The following is a 15,897-nucleotide window of genomic DNA, read 5'->3' as shown; positions in this document are numbered from 1 at the left end:
AAGCAGCATTCCAACCCTTCATTCTAAATCACTGGCAGATGCGTCTTTGGATTTCCCTGACCATCAGTTACTATGTCAGCTCTATTCAGAGCTTCTTGTAATCTGGTTTTGTCACAGTGTTACATTTTAAGAAAGAAAATCAATAGTGCTGGATACCTCTGATATAAAAATGAATAAAACACAAACCCCTTATATTTCTTTTCAGTATTGTAAAGCTATACTTTATTTGTCACCTTCACAACAATACCCTTTGGTTATCAACGTAGGAAGCATGAGCCCTGAGGACAGAGGGGAAACCGAGGCTCCAGGAGTCTGGAATTCATCTGAGGGTCAGATGGCTGGTAGGTGGCATCGGAGCTGCTCTCCTGGCTCCTAGGCAGGCCCTTTGGAGACGACTCTCCACATGATTTCTGTATACCTCACTCATTCCAACTCTGCAGTGGAGCAGGAGCTGTTCGAAAGGCTCATCAGGCGAAGAAAGCTTCAGCAGAAGCCCACGAGTTTCACTCAGCCTTGTGGCTGTGATGCTGGGGAGGGATCAACTCAGCCCTCCAGACCTGGGTTCAAGTCTCAAGCCTGCCTCTTTCTCACTGTGTGTCTGCAGGTAAATTACCCCACCTCTCTGAGCTCCAGGTTCCTTCTCATCAAATGAGCTACAAAGGTTGGTTAGGGGTTTCATCAAGAAAACGTGCAAAGTGTTGATTGTGGGCCTTTTCACTGTTGGTGTTCAGTAAATGTGGGTTCTTATTATTACTGCTCCTCATTTTAGTGGTAACGTATCTTCTAGGAGGGAGACATTTTCTATCACCATAGAGGTTTCAGGGCAAAGGCCTGAAAGCAGTGGATCTGATCATGTGAATGGAGAAATGGGTCAGCTAACAGGTGAAGGAGGGGAGAGGGCTGGCGCCGGAAACCAGGGGAAGGGATAATGGCAAATGGACAGGGAGTCAAAAGGAGGTCTAGATGCCCCCATAAAACACATACACACACATGCACATGTGCAAGCACTCTCCAGGGGACCCACCCGTGGACGCCCGGCCCTTCGTACCTACACGCTGAGCATCCCTCTTGATGGCTTCTTTGTCATGCCAGTCCTTCAGTTTCTGCCTGTCTCCAAAGAAAAAGCTCTTCTTTGGTTGACTGTGTGAGCCCTTAAAAAAAGACAAAAACTATGAAAAAGAAGAAAAGGGAAAATAAGTTTAATAACAAAGAAACCCAGCGAGTACACGGCCTAAGGGATGAATGTCTGCTATCAGTGGTTCATTCATTAATTCCCTCAGAACTTGGATACTCCTGCTCACCTGTGCCAGGCAGGTGTGCAAAGTTCACAAAGATGACACACAGTGCCCACCCTCCTGGAACTTATAAACCTGTGGGAGAGAACGCTGATGGACAGACACTCCTTTTACAGAAGAGAGAAAGCCGTAAGTATGACGCTGTCTGACAGAAATATAATGTAAGCTACCAAGATGAGCCACATGTGTAACTTTATTTTTTTAAACCAGGTGAAGTGAGTTTTGATAATGTATTTCATTTAGCTCCATATACTCCATCAAAAGCAGGGGTTCCCAAAACTGTGGCAGAACTGTCTTCCATGAAATTGTTCCCTGGTGCCAAAAAGGCTGGGGACCACTGATCTAAAGTAAGATCAATTCAACAGGCGGTGGAAGCAAATGTTGAGGTTAAGTCTATGTTTCTTTTTGTGTGTGTACTGAGTCTTCGAAATCCAGTGTGTATGTCACACTTGTGGGCATCTCAGTTCAGCCTCCTTCCAAGTGCTTAAGAGCCACCGCTGCCTAGTGGCTCTGCACCGGATGAGGCAGAGGAAATGAACCTGGGGTGAGAGGTTCCGAGAAAGAGCTAGAGGACTTCACTTCTGCCTGGGAGAACTGGGGAAGGGTTCACGGGGGACTTTGGGCTGGACTTCAGATAAGCTGAAATGCGAGGCAGGCAGAGCGCACACCCTGGGCGGGTGGAGCATGGCAGAGTGGGCTGGGCTCAAGAAGCTCGGATCACAGGAGGAGGAGTTGGGTCACGGGCATCTCTGCAGTCCCAAAGAAGGCCCGGGCCCAGAGAGGGGGAGCAGCTGGCAGATGTGTGTGGAAGGTCTGAACAAGCGCTCGCACGACTGAAAGAAAACAGGAATACACAGGAGAGCAGTCCCCAGAGGCTGGAGCTGAAGACATTTATTATGTCAGATCCAGGAGGGCAGTCTGTCCTGGTGGGCCTGTTTAAGGAAGCAGTTTCCCAGAGGCTCCATTCCAGCGTCTGGGGTCATCAAAAGGTGCCAGATGCTTTCCCATGCCAAGAGTCAGGCCCCAGGGCTCAGTAAGAGTCTTTCCAAGGTGACACTGCTCCACACCGCTGTTTGTATCTTCTGTGTTCACCTAGATGAGAGCAGCTTTCCCCATGGCCTTGCCCTTTAAAAAGCCCGCAAACCTGCTCGTGCCACTGTGGCGTGCAGGATCCACCAGTACTATCTCCTGTATAATTACCTACGGAGGCCCTGAACGCGTGGTGTGCTGGAACATTAGCACTAACAAGAAGCCACTGGAATAAAATCATCCTCATACCTGTTTATTAAGTCCCTGGCTGATCCTCGCATTAGCACATTTTCCACAAGGGTTCAGTATCCCTACAACAGCTCTAATGATAATAATCCTCAGCAGTCCCTCTCCTGCAGACCTCTCTGACTTGCAGGAAGAAAATTCTGAAAGTGGACATGCCACATGTCATGGTCAGAGAGGGAAAGAAAACTGCAAAAACAAAGGTCACCTGCCTGCAAACAGTTCTCAGGGTCTTAGAAATCACAGGACCTGAGTGGGAAGTTCCTTCAGGGGATTTCAACTGTATTGAGCCATATTTCTGCAGGAGACATCTCAGTGCTGCCTTGAGAAGGTGGAGACTGACAGTAAGAGCTTGACCCCTGCACTTCAGTCAGACCAGCAATGCAGCTGTCTGTTTTCTATACCAGGGTTCTATGTGAGATTTCATTTCTAAAGGTCCTCTGCTAAAAACAAACTGACCATCAAATCTCCACACAAGCAAACATATAAACTCAAAAACTGATCTGGGGCCATTGCCCTATTTCACAAACAGGAAAACTAAGTCTTGGAATGGGACAGGGATATGCCCAAGTTAAAAGCACTCTACCTCTAGACGTCAGGATTGGTTGGTCAATCTTTGGTCAATCAGGGTTGGTTAGCAATCTTTCCTCCAGCCCTCCCTCCAATTCCTTTTCCCTCTTCTGCTACCCAAAGACTGAGAACTTCATTGACTATGTTAGGTCACTGGTGGAACGAAAGAGGTTCTACAAACCCAGGCTATCTTAATAGGAGGAACCAATCTAAAGTGGTTCTTACAGTGTGAACCAGCAGCTCTCACAGCATCTGGGAACTCATCAGAAATGAGCCCCATCCAGGAAGCAGCAGCAGAAACCAGGTGTGGGGCCTAGAGACTTAGGTTTTTAACAAGTTCTCCAAGAGATTCTGATGCACACTCCCATTTGAGAACTACTGGTCTAGAATTCAGGATGTCATAAGCCTGCCTGGCCTGCGCTGGTCAAACCATACCTGGGCTATTGTATCCTAGTTGAGCAGATATTCATCATCGAAGGTCACAAAAAACCTTAGATGTGGTCACTGGCAAACACAATCTGGTGGTTTTTGAGGATTTTTTTTAAACTGCCAGTGTGTGTAGGGGGTGGAAATAGGGCTTCCCAGGGGGCTCAGTGGTAAAGATTTCTCCTGCCAAAGTAGGAGACATGAGTTCCATTTCTGGGTCGGGAAGATCCCCTGGAGGAAATAGCAACCCACTTTAGTATTCTTGCCTAGAAAATTCCATGGACACAGGAGCCTGGTGGGTGGGCTACAGTTCATGGGGTCACAAAGACTCTGTGATGTGACCCGGCTCTGTCTCTCATTTGTGTTATTTTCCAGGCCCCAGGGAGTTTGCAATGGGCTTCCACATACAGATATGCATGAGGAAGATTAGAAAGTGTGTTCTATGGGGACTCGGAAATGAGAAGTCTTGGGAAATACAGGAGGGTTTATCTTGTTCTGTGAGGCCCTGAGGCTAGTGTGAGAGCCAAGGGCAGAAGTTACTGAATGCCTCAGGGGTTAGCTGAAAACGGAGAAGGAATTCCAAAAGGTGGGCTGGTCTTAAGACGAAACAGGCCCACTTGGAAGAAGATGTTAGGGGAGGCCAGGAACAGGATGCCCACTTGTTCATCAGGATGTGAAGGAGGGGATAGTTAGGAATCAGTTCACTTCAGTTGCTCAGTCATGTCCAATGACCCCAAGGACTGCCGCATGCCAGGCTTCCCTGTCCATCACCAACTCCTGGAGTTTACTCAAACTCATGTTCACAGAGTTTGATGATACCATCTAACCATCTCATCCTCTGTCATCCCCTTCTCCTCCTGCCTTCAATCTTTCCCAACATCAGGATCTTTTCCAATGAGTCAGTTATTCTCATCAGGTGGCCAAAGTATTGGAGTTAGGGCTAGAGCTTCTCAAATTTTCCTGTGCAGTATTATCACAGGAGTATCTTGTTAAACATGTATTCTTATACACGAGGTCTGGGCTGGGCCTGAGACTCTGCATTTCTAACAAGCTCCTAGGTGATGCTGCTGATCCCCGAAAAACATTTTGAGTAGCAAGGATGAGGTGACCTTTACAAAGACATTTCAAGAGACGAAGATTCTGGAAAGGACACTGTCTCATCTATATGTTTGTGGAAGTCTTTTCATGTTCTTGGGAACGGGGTACGGGGCTGAATCTTACAGCTGTGACTGCACAGAGATCAACTCCCCTGAATCTCATTCTCAGAATGAACAGTGAACTGCTGAACTGACAGGGTACAGAATTAAGGTTCCAAAATTCTGGGCGTTTCATGCTTAACAGCTTCTGCCACCTCACTGCCTTTGCCTTAATGACGCATGCCCCTCTGGAATGATCTCCAGAGGTGGCCTGTTTTAAGTGGTCTCAGTTCTTAGATGATAAGTGCCAGTCACTCAGTCATGTCCGACTCTTTGCAGCCCCAGGGACTGTAGCCCGCCAGGCTCTTCTGTCCATGCAATTCTCCAGGCAAGAATACTGGACTGGGTTGCCATTCACTTCTCCAGGGGATCTTCCAGACTCAGGGATTGAACCCGGGTCTCCTGCATTATAGGTGGGTTTTTTGCTGGCTGAGTCACCAGGGAAGCATTAGTTTTTACTTATTCTCTAAATTAAGAGGACTTTGGAGCTTGCCAACACAGGGACTTTGGCAAGTTAAACATATAGTTACAAGGAGGTTCTCAAGTATCCAAGCAATGCAGCCTCTCAGAAACAGTAAGTCCACCTTTTTTCTATCTTACAGTTGGGAAAACTGAGGTCCAAAGAGACCAAACTACCCAACCAAGGGCACATAAGTAGGCCAGAAGAGAAAAGGCATGTTCTTTGATTCCCATGCTGGATTTTAGTGGAGAGAGCTTGCAGTGTGGTCTTGGACAAGTTTCATTTTCCTACCTGGAAAATAAAGACACCACCACTTGCCCAAAAAGTACTTTCAAGTGAACCAAGAAAATCACAAACTGTATTAGAAGTACATTCAGAATTTACACACAGAATGTGGGTAGCCTTCGGATTTTAAGGATCTACTATAAATTGACATCTGATCAAATCATCTTGATATAGGACTCAGATTTTACTATGAAAGTGAAAGAAAAGTGAAAGTGAAAGTTGCTCAGCCATGTCCGACTCTTTGAGACTCCATGAGCTATGAAGTCCATGGAATTCTCCAGGCCACAATACTGGAGTGAGTAGCCTTTCGCTTCTCCAGTGGATCTTCCCAACCCAGGGATCAAACCCTGGTCTCCCGCATTGCAGGTGGATTCTTTACCAGCTGAGCCACCAGGGAAGCCCAAGAATACTGGAGTGGGTAGCCTATCCTTTCTCCAGCAGATCTTCCCAACCCAGGAATCGAACCAGGATCTCCTGCATTGCAGGCGGATTCTCTACCAGCTGAGCTACCAGGGAAGCCCCCCCCCCCCTCCTTTTTTTTTTACTATACATGTTAAAAAGATTTCCTATAATAGGTCTAAGCTATTGGTCAAAGAAGGAGTTGGTTTCAATCCTAAAACCACTGAGTATTCAGAGCCCAGGAGGCCCTTAGAATCATATCCAGAAACCTTAATGAAAATTGTGATCAGAAATCTCTGACATCCACCCATAGAAACCCCACAGATAGATCATTCCAAATAGCTAAATATTTATCAAGATCTACTCTGTGCCAGGCACTGTGGTAAGCACTGTGAACACAGGTGTGACAACACAGATCCCGTGCAGGTGCTAATGGGTTTATAACCAGATCAGCTGCTCTCAAAGGATGGTTCTTTGGAGACCTGAGCCCTCATTATATATAAAATTTCCTGGACCCCACCATGAACCTATGAAATCAAAGTATCTGGGTTTAGGAGGTCAGGAAGCAATGGATCTTTAAACATATCTCCATGTAATTCACAGTAACGGTGGAAAACCACTTGCCAAAATCCAGCTGTCTCACTATGAAACCTGAGGCTAACAGAGTGGAACAGAGTTGCCCAAAACCCCATGGTTTGTCAGCCCCAAAGATCAAACCAAATCCGGCTGTTCTCTCCATGGGTTAGACTGTGAGCTCTCTGAAGGCAGGGGCATGTCTGTTTTGATTTGTCACTGTGTTTTCCTAGGTCAATACCTAGGCCCTCAGTAAGTATCAGGTGTATGACTGCATGAATGATTGCTCATCAATGGGGCAGGAAGTCTAGTTGGATGACTCAGAGCATTCTGACTCCAGAGTCGGAAAAACCTAGGTTTTACTCCCTGGGCAGATGGACCCCAGTTTCCTGGACTGGTTAATAGGGAAAACTATCAGAATAAAGTGCAGGTTGTTAAGAGTATGAACTGAGTTCATCCACATAACACATCAAGCTCAGTATCTGGCATAAAGTTAGGTCCCCTCAGTAAAGGAGTAGAACTGTTAATAGGTTATTTCTGGAGAAAGTTCATGATCTGGGGTATGTGATGGCCATGTCTCGGGGAGAAAGGACAGGGATGGGAATCTAATAATAAAACTGTGAGCCGTGCAGAGGAAACCTATTGAACACCTGAGCCAATTCAACTGGCTACTGCTGATAACAGGATTTAGAGAATTTCCTCATTAACAGGAGGTCATGTGTCCATGTGGAAACTCACTGTTCTTGAGGAAAGAAGAAAGTTCTTAGTTAATAGTGGCATTCTACAACAGAAACAAATGCCACAGACCTTTCACAACCAGAAAAAAAAAAAAAACACTAACAGTGTTTCTTAAAAGAGAGCGATTCTTATGCAATGCCATCACTTAATATTATGCAAAAAGGTAGTCTGGATTTCAGTCCAGAGGCAATTTTAATTCTACAGACTCACAGGTTTGTCTATAAAAGCTGTGATTATTTTCCTTCAGCAACCATCTTCTGCTACTTTCCTTCCCCGCTATTTCTAGATGTCCTTTTGCTACGGGAAGCAGAAGGGTTGGGAAGGAGCAGAGGGCAAGGAAGGTGAGGGAGAGTGTGTGGAGAAGGCTGGCAGAATGATTGTGGAAATCACATTAAACAATAAATTGGAACTGGATTTTGACTGGCTGCTCTAAATAACTGCTTCTGGTAGCTGCGTGCTTTTACTTAACATTCCACTGAAAGAATCGATTAGTGTTCAAACAGCCACACACACACACACACACACACACAAATGGAATTTTAATCTTTTGTTTAATCACTACTTAGTGTGCCTGGCATCCTTTGGAGGGTGGGAAGAAAGGTGGTGAAGTGAGCCAAGTGTATCTTGCCCAAGGAGAAAGGTCTGTTAAAGCACATACTCTAATCCTGACCCTGCAGACTCGGCAACTCCTGCTCAGAGAGGACGCTTATGTCTCTGGCCCAGCTGGTTGGTGTCTTCAAAACAATGGAAAAAGAGCTGTGTGCTCAAAAACTGCAATGCTGAAAGAAAAACTGAGCAGGGCATCTGCTTCATCCAAGGTCTGAGGACTATAATGGATTAGATTCTGCTGCAAATTTTAGGACAGTTTCCTTGCTTGCAACCTCCTTCTCAAATAACCCTACAAAGGCGCTGGAATGATTTTGCTTTGAGGCTTAAATGACTCTATATAATTCCAAACATTTGTTTATCTGCTAAGTAGATTATTCTAATAACCTTCACACACACACACACACACACACACACACACACACATACAGCAGAGCATTCTCTTCAAGGTTGCCTTCAAGGTTATCCTTCAAAGAGGGCCAGGTAGGACTTCATTTATCCAAAAGCATAAAGTGACTCTAAGCAAGGGTGTTCAGACAACTGGATAAATGTACTTTCTTCATGAGTCTTAAGGACATAAGCTGAATTGTTTTTAATTCTTCATTCATCTCATAAAAGAAGATGACTCCACTGAAGAATTAAGGACCTACTATGTCCAAAGAGGGCTTCCCTGGGAGCTCAGACAGTAAAGCATCTACCTACAATGCGGGAGACCCGGGTTCGATCCCTGGGTCGGGAAGATTCCCCTGGAGAAGGAAATAGCAACCCACTCCAGTATTCATGCCTGGAAAATCCCATGGACGGAGGAGCCTGGGGGCTATAGTCCATGGGGTCGCAAAGAGTCGGACACGACTGAGCAACTTCACTTTCTTTCTTCCTTTCACTTATGTCCAAAGAACTGTGGGGGAAATAAAGAGAAATAGGATCATTCTTAGCCTCAACAAATAGGATGGATACAAGAAAGGAAAAAGCACACAACACTGTCATGTAAGCGCCCTTCAAGGTGTAGAGATGAATTCTATAGGCATTTACAAGAGCCAAAGGTTAAATTCTATCTAAGACCATCAGAGAAAAATTCCTGCAAAAATTGAAAGTGGCCTAATAGGGTGAGTAAGAGTCTGACTATTAGCAGTGGAAGGACAGAGTCCAGCTAGAGGGGAAGCATGTGCAGAGATGGAGGTTAGAAAGCAAGGGGCCTGTTTCCTTAATGGCAAGGAGACTGATTTGGCTGGTAGAAGTGGGATATGAGAGTCAGGAAAAAAGAGAGTCAGAGTTAGGGTTAGTCTGGACTAGAATCTGAGGGCCTTACATGTGAGCTGTTTGGCAGATGGGAGCCATAAAAGGTCTTTGAGCAAGGAGCAATAATAAAATATGCTACTATCCATCCACCTGTTAATCTCAGAATCCCTCTCTACCTGGGAGAAATGCATAGAGAAAGATGATTTTGTTTTCAGAGGAAATGTACCCTCACTGTAGGCTGAGGACCACTCTTGGACATTCCACAAGACAGACTGAAATGAGCTGACCTAGCCCCAGCCCTTACCTAGAAGCTGCTGTTCCGAGAAAATCCACCTTTCACTACAACCAGGACCAGGAAGTATGAGAAAGCAATCACTCCAAAAGGGTGCTGTTTATGAATGGATAGAGACACTAAAACCGCAACCACAAGATCAAGTTGGCCATGTCAGGCGATCCTGCTGTTCCACCCAGTAATCGGGTATGTCAATTTTCCTGGCTCCAATAACCCTGTGGTCATAACACCAGGATGTCGGAATCTGAAATCTGGATGGGGCCCCATTCCCTAAGAGGGCAAGGTCATTCACGAACAGGAACCATGGTGTTTAAAAGGCTGATCCTGTACTCCCAAGGGCAGAAGCATTCCACTCGTCTAATTCATTCTTTTGTTTTGTACCGATGGCTCTAGAAAAGGTCATTTGCTACCGAGGGTGTGAAAGCTCATTATAAGACTTTTTAAATAGCAGAGAGAAAAGAGCCAAGATACTCCATAATACCTATTATCTAAAGGGCACATGGAGCCTTCAGTAACTTTTCTCTTTCATTCTAAAAGAAATATTGCAACTTGTATCATGTTCTTCAGAGGAAGTTTCCAAAGGGTTAATAGCTGGGAAAACAAATAACAACACTCTGATAATTTGATAATATTCATTTGGGTCTCTCACCCATCCATCCATCCATTTACTTAAATGTTTGATGAATACAAGCACATGCCAGGCTCTGTGCTACACATAAAGAATACATTTGTGAGCAAGACAGATAAGGGCCCTGCTCTCATAGAACTTACAGTAGTGTGTGGGGCCGCAGGGAATACAGACTTTAATCCACAACCACAAAAAAATTTAAATAGCTACAGTGCCCTGTGCAGAAAAGAAGGATATACGGTGCAAAGAGAGTCTATTTCTTTCAGATCAGATAAGGAGGGTCTTATCCAGACCACAAAGTCAGGGAAGACTTCCCTTAGGAAATGGATGGAGTATAAGCAGGATTAACTCAGCAGAGAGAGAAGAACAGAACATTTCATACAGTGGATGTGCAGAGACCCTGTGGCCAGGCAAATATGAAACACAGCAGGGACCAAAAGAAGAGCAGGGTGTGTGTTGCATAGAGAAAGAGTGGAATGGTGGGGATGAGAGGTGGGCAGGAAGGAGGATTCTGTCTTTCCCCACAAGCAGTTGGAAATTAAGTATTTTGCAGAAGGAGGTGGCAAGATCAGGGTACATTTGGAAAGCCCTCGAGCAGCCAAGTGGAGAAGGAGGACAAGGCGGAGGGTGGCACCCAGGGAGGAGACTGTCATCACACTGGCATAGGCAGAGATGCTGCCAGCTTAGGCAGGAAGGTAGAAGCAGGGATGGACACGTGTATTTTTTTCAAAAAAAGAGTCATGAAGGTCCTGCAAGTCTGGAGTAAAGAAATGAAGCCTAAAGACTTGGACACTTGGGTGATGAGTTCACCTTGAAGGTCCATAGGCCCATGATACCATGAATACAGGTAGGGCTGAGCTGGGGTCTTGAGTACAGATCTCCCCTCACCCAGCCTGGTGTCTGCTTCATCACATGTTATTTTTAAGCTTTAATCCTGTTCATAGAGAGCAAGTCAGAAAATCAGACCTAATGGAACTGAATCATATATATATATATATGTAAGTATGTATGTATGTACATGTGTGTGTGTGTATATATATATATATATATATACTTAAAGCCTCAGGAATTCAGTGACACATGGTCCAAAAGAAAAGAGAAAGAAATTCTAACTGGGTAGGCTGACCATCTTCCTGTCCCCCTGCTCAGCAAGCCTGTTCCCTAGATGGCGTCCCCAGGGGTCCAGTTCTCTCTGACCTCTGGTACTGTGAGCACAGAGTTGCTGAGCGAACCTACTCTAGGGAAATAAGAATATTCATTACCTCAGAAGGCACCAAGATGACTTCAACCAGAGAAAAAGATATCAGTTTTAAAACTGTAGGAGAAACTGCCTAAATTGGGCTTTTGAGAGGTGGTTTGTCTTTATATGCTATGGACAATTGCCAAGGGTGACTCTGATTTTATGTTATTTCCACCTTAAGTGATGAGTTTATTAAAAGCTAACCCTTTGCTGGCTTAAAGCTCAACATCCACAAAACTAAGATCATGGCATCCGATCCCATCACTTCATGGCAAATAGAAGGGGAAGCAATGGAAACAGTGACAGACTTTATTTTTTGGGGCTCCAAAATCACTGCAGATGGTGACTGCAGCCATGAAATTAAAAGACGCTTACTCCTTGGAAGAAAAGCTATGACCAACCTAGACAGCATATTAAAAAGCTGAGACATTACGTTGCCAACAAAGGTCCGTCTAGTCAAAGCTATGGTTTTTCCAGTAGTCATGTATAGATGTGAGAATTGGACCATAAAGAAAGCTAAGCACTGAAGAATTGATGCTTTTGAACTGTGGTGTTAGAGAAGACTCTTGAGAGTCCCTTGGACTGCAAGGAGATCAAACCAATCAATCCTAAAGGAAATCAGTCCTGAATATTCATTGGAAGGACTGGTGCTGAAGTTGAAGCTCCAATACTTTGGCCACTTGATGTGAAGAACTTACTCATTGGAAAAGACCCTGATGCTGGGAAAGACTGAAGGCTGGAGGAGAAGGGGATAACAGGGGATAAGATGGTTGGATGGCATCACGGACTCCATGGACATGAGTCTGAGCAAGCTCCAGGAGTTGGTAACAGACAGGGAGGCTTGGCGTGCTGCAGTCTATGGGGTCGCAAAGAGTTGGACACAACTGAGTGACTGAACTTTTGAAAGATGAGACTTTACTGTATTATTATTATTACATCCACTTTGTAGATGGCAAAACTGAGTCTTGGAAAGGAAAAATGGTATGAAAAGTGTTCTGCAAACTGCCAATCACCCCATGCATGTCATTATCGCAGCTAATAGTTCCTACTCCACACTGGCCTGCTGCTTCCCACATCCTTGCACTTGGAAAGATGCAGGGAGGATGGTCGGCTCTCAGGAAAGCACAATGTACACAAGTGATTAATTCTTCTGCGCCCTGTTCACCAGGGGTCAGAACAACCACAGGCAGCCCTCTAAGAAGTGTTCTTCTCAGAGGCTCAGCAAGTACCGCATAAGAGAGGGTCATTACATTGCTCTGCAGAGTGGATGGAGACGGGTGAGGAGAAAGGAAGGCAAAACTGGTAAACTGAACAGAAGGCAAGTTCTAACCCTTCCAGGGATTGAAAAATGGCTGCAAACACATTCCCGTTAGCTGGGGAATGAGGGCTGAGTCCCCAAGTTGTTTAGTCGCTAAGTTGTATCCAACTCTTTGCAGACCCCATGGACTGCAGCATGCTAGGCTTCCCTGTCCACTATCTCCCAGAGTTTGCTCAGATTCATGTCCATTGTTTCAGTGATGCCATCCAACCATCTCATCCTCTGTCACCCCCTTCTCCTGCCCTCAATCTTTCCCAGTAATAGAATAGCTGTTCTATTAATAGTAATATTAATCATCATCATCCCCTACATTTTAAAGACAGCAAAACAAAGTCTATAAAAGAACTTGCTTTGGAGTCAGAAACATGGAGGCTTGTGTCACGGTTCTACATTTACTAGCTGTGCAACCTTAGGCAAATTACATTGTTTTTCCAAGCTGCGGCTCCTCAACTGTAAAATGCTAGATATTAACAGCATCTATTGTAAAGGTTATTGTGAGAAGTAAAGCTCTTGGCGGTGTTTGGTATTTAGGTAGCACTAAAAATCATAGCTACCGTTATTAGTTATTATTTGGATAGCACTTTTGCAATTTATAAAGCATTTTTACATATATCATCCCATTTCCTCCTCACAATTACACTAGGATGAAGCAATACTTTTCCTTATGGTTCCCAGACTCTGAGAATCCTTCTCAACACAGTGCTCCAAGTGGCCCTTATGAGTCAACCAACATTGGCCAAAGGATGGGACCCATCTACCATGCCTATCGTAAGCTGGAAGAGTGAATTGCCAGGTACACCTGGTAGGTTGTAGTCTGATGGCTGATTTCTTCAGGCTCTCTTGCTGTCTTGCTGCTTGAAGCAGAGAAGCATAAGATGCCCGATGGCTGTCCTTTCCTCTGGCACTGCCCTCCTTTCACCCACAACTGCTAGGACCTTCCCCTGTGCCATTCTTCAGCCACACAGAATCTAACTGCTGAGTGGGAGATGAGACGCTACCTCCACTGATGGTCCACTGGCCCTGGTAACCCTTTCTTTGTCATGGCACATGGATGGGCCCTGAGACTGGCTTGGGTGCTTAGAGGACGGGAAGCTTTCTTCCTCCATACAGATGACTACAGTTACTAGAAAATTCCTTCTGGGCTCCCCAAATTCTTTGGCCTCCTTCCTGGCCCATAAGGAAAGTAAGTCTCTGACCGGACTATGATCCTGGCCTCCTCCACCTGACATCCTGAAACCTTTGAACTCTTGGTCTTCTCCATTTCTCTTTGAGAAATCCTTTGTGGGATTTAAGCCGCAAAGTACTCTGAAACTTCCTGAGCAGTAACCCCACCTCCCCTACCCCGATCCTACTCTCACTCTGGCATCCTTGTTCTTAGACAAGGATCTCTTGCACAAACAGTGCCCCAGACAGGGTACATAAGCTATAACCACAATGGCACAAAGGTTACTTTTCTCAGAACACACCACTCTGCTATGAAATTATTAGAAATTCTCCTACAGAAATGGACCCAAACCCTCAGGCAAACCTTCTGTGACCTCCCTGACTAGCTCCAAATCCCTGAGTGTGTTCCTATAGCATCCTTATCTCCCCTTTGTGATTTCACATTCATTCAGGTACTTATGTCATCATTGCCTATCTTTCCTCAAACTGTGGGGTCTGTGAGCATAGGAGATAACAATTTTTGTTGACTGAATGAATGAGAAGACATCTTTTGCTTTATCTTTTCTAGATGAAGGAAGGTTATTCATGATTCAGTTCAGTTCAGTTCAGTCGCTCAGTTGTGTCTGACTCTTTGTGATCCCATGAACCGCAGCACGCCAGGCCTCCCTATCCATCACCAACTCCCAGAGTCCACCCAAACTCATGTCCATCGAGTCGATGATGCCATCCAACCATCTCATCCTCTGTCGTCCCCTTCTCCTCCTGCCCTCAATCTTTCCCAGCATTGGGGTCTTTTCAAATGAGTCAGCTCTTCGCATCAGGTGGCCAAAGTATTGGAGTTTCAGCTTCAACATCAGTCTTTCCAATGAACACCCAGGACTGATCTCCTTTAGGATGGACTGGTTGGATCTCCTTGCAGTCCAAGGGACTCTCAGGAGTCTTCTCCAACACCACAGTTCAAAAGCATCAATTCTTTGGTGCTCAGTTTTCTTTATAGTCTAACTCTCACATCCATCCATGACCACTGGAAAAACTATAGCCTTGACTAGATGGACCTTTGCTGGCAAAGTAATTCTGCTTTTTAATATGCTGTCTGGGTTGGTCATAACCTTCCTTCCAAGGAGTAAGCATCTTTTAATTTCATGGCTGCAATCACCATCTGCAGTGATTTTGGAGCCCAGAAAAAATCTGACACTGTTTCCCCATCTATTTCCCATGAAGTGATGGGATCGGATGCCATGATCTTAGTTTTCTGAATGTTGAGCTTTAAGCCAACTTTTTCACTCTCCTCTTTCACTTTCATCAAGAGGCTCTCTAGTTCTTCTTCACTTTCTGCCATAAGGGTGGTGTCATCTGCATATCTGAGGTTATTGATATTTCTCCCGGCAATCTTGATTCCAGCTTGTGCTTCCTCCAGCCGAGCATTTCTCATGTGTACTCTGCATATAAGTTAAATAAGCAGGGTGACAATATACAGCCTTGATGTACTCCTTTTCCTATTTGGAACCAGTCTGTTGTTCCAGTCCAGTTCTAACTGTTGCTTCCTGACCTGCATACAGGTTTCTCAAGAGGCAGGTCAGGTGGTCTGGTATGCCCATCTCTTTCAGAAGTTTCCACAGTTTATTGTGATCCACACAGTCAAAGGCTTTACATGTCTAATATAATTGTGTGTGTGCTCAACTAGTGTCTGATTCTTTGCAACCCCTGGACTGTAGCCCACCAGCCTCTTCTATCCATGGAATTTTCCAGGCAGAAATACTGGAGTGGGTTGCTACTTCCTCCTCCAGGAACTAATATAGTTACAAAGACTTAATACCATAAGGGGTTCTGAGGGTTAAGTTTATCCTCTGACTAAATGGCTTCAGGTCAACTTAATAGGCTGTAAAACTAAAGACAGCTGGCTCACCTGATCCTAAAACAATTTGTAAAAGATGCAACCGACTTTGAACTCTTCCATCTTTTCCTTCTTTTCATTTTGTGAAATGAAATTTATGTTTTATAGCAAGACAAGAAAAATTTAAACACAAAAAATCTCTGCCCTTCGGCCTCCCCTTTCTCCACACTGCACACTGCGTATCCGGATCATGCATGGACCAACATCCCCCCCACCCCCACCCCCAGCATGGGCAGGAATATCTGCTCAACCATAAACAGCAACACTCTCCCAGCATTAGTAAGACAACTCCTTAAAAGATA

At 45.0% G+C, this 15,897-nt stretch overlaps 1 protein-coding gene across 1 annotated transcript in view; it reads right to left on the bottom strand.

The window, feature by feature from the left end:
- Positions 1-15,897, bottom strand: part of GALNT10 (polypeptide N-acetylgalactosaminyltransferase 10) — a 214,504-nt gene that overhangs the window by 117,409 nt on the left and 81,198 nt on the right. The window contains exon 2 of the mRNA XM_061151795.1: positions 1,049-1,151. Coding sequence (XP_061007778.1) covers positions 1,049-1,151 — 103 coding nt within the window. The remainder of the gene's footprint in view (positions 1-1,048; positions 1,152-15,897) is intronic.

This window comes from Dama dama, chromosome 9 (assembly GCF_033118175.1).
Source record: "Dama dama isolate Ldn47 chromosome 9, ASM3311817v1, whole genome shotgun sequence".
In the NCBI taxonomy this organism is placed as follows: Eukaryota; Metazoa; Chordata; class Mammalia; order Artiodactyla; family Cervidae; genus Dama; species Dama dama.
This window is presented reverse-complemented; position numbering and strand designations above follow the sequence as displayed.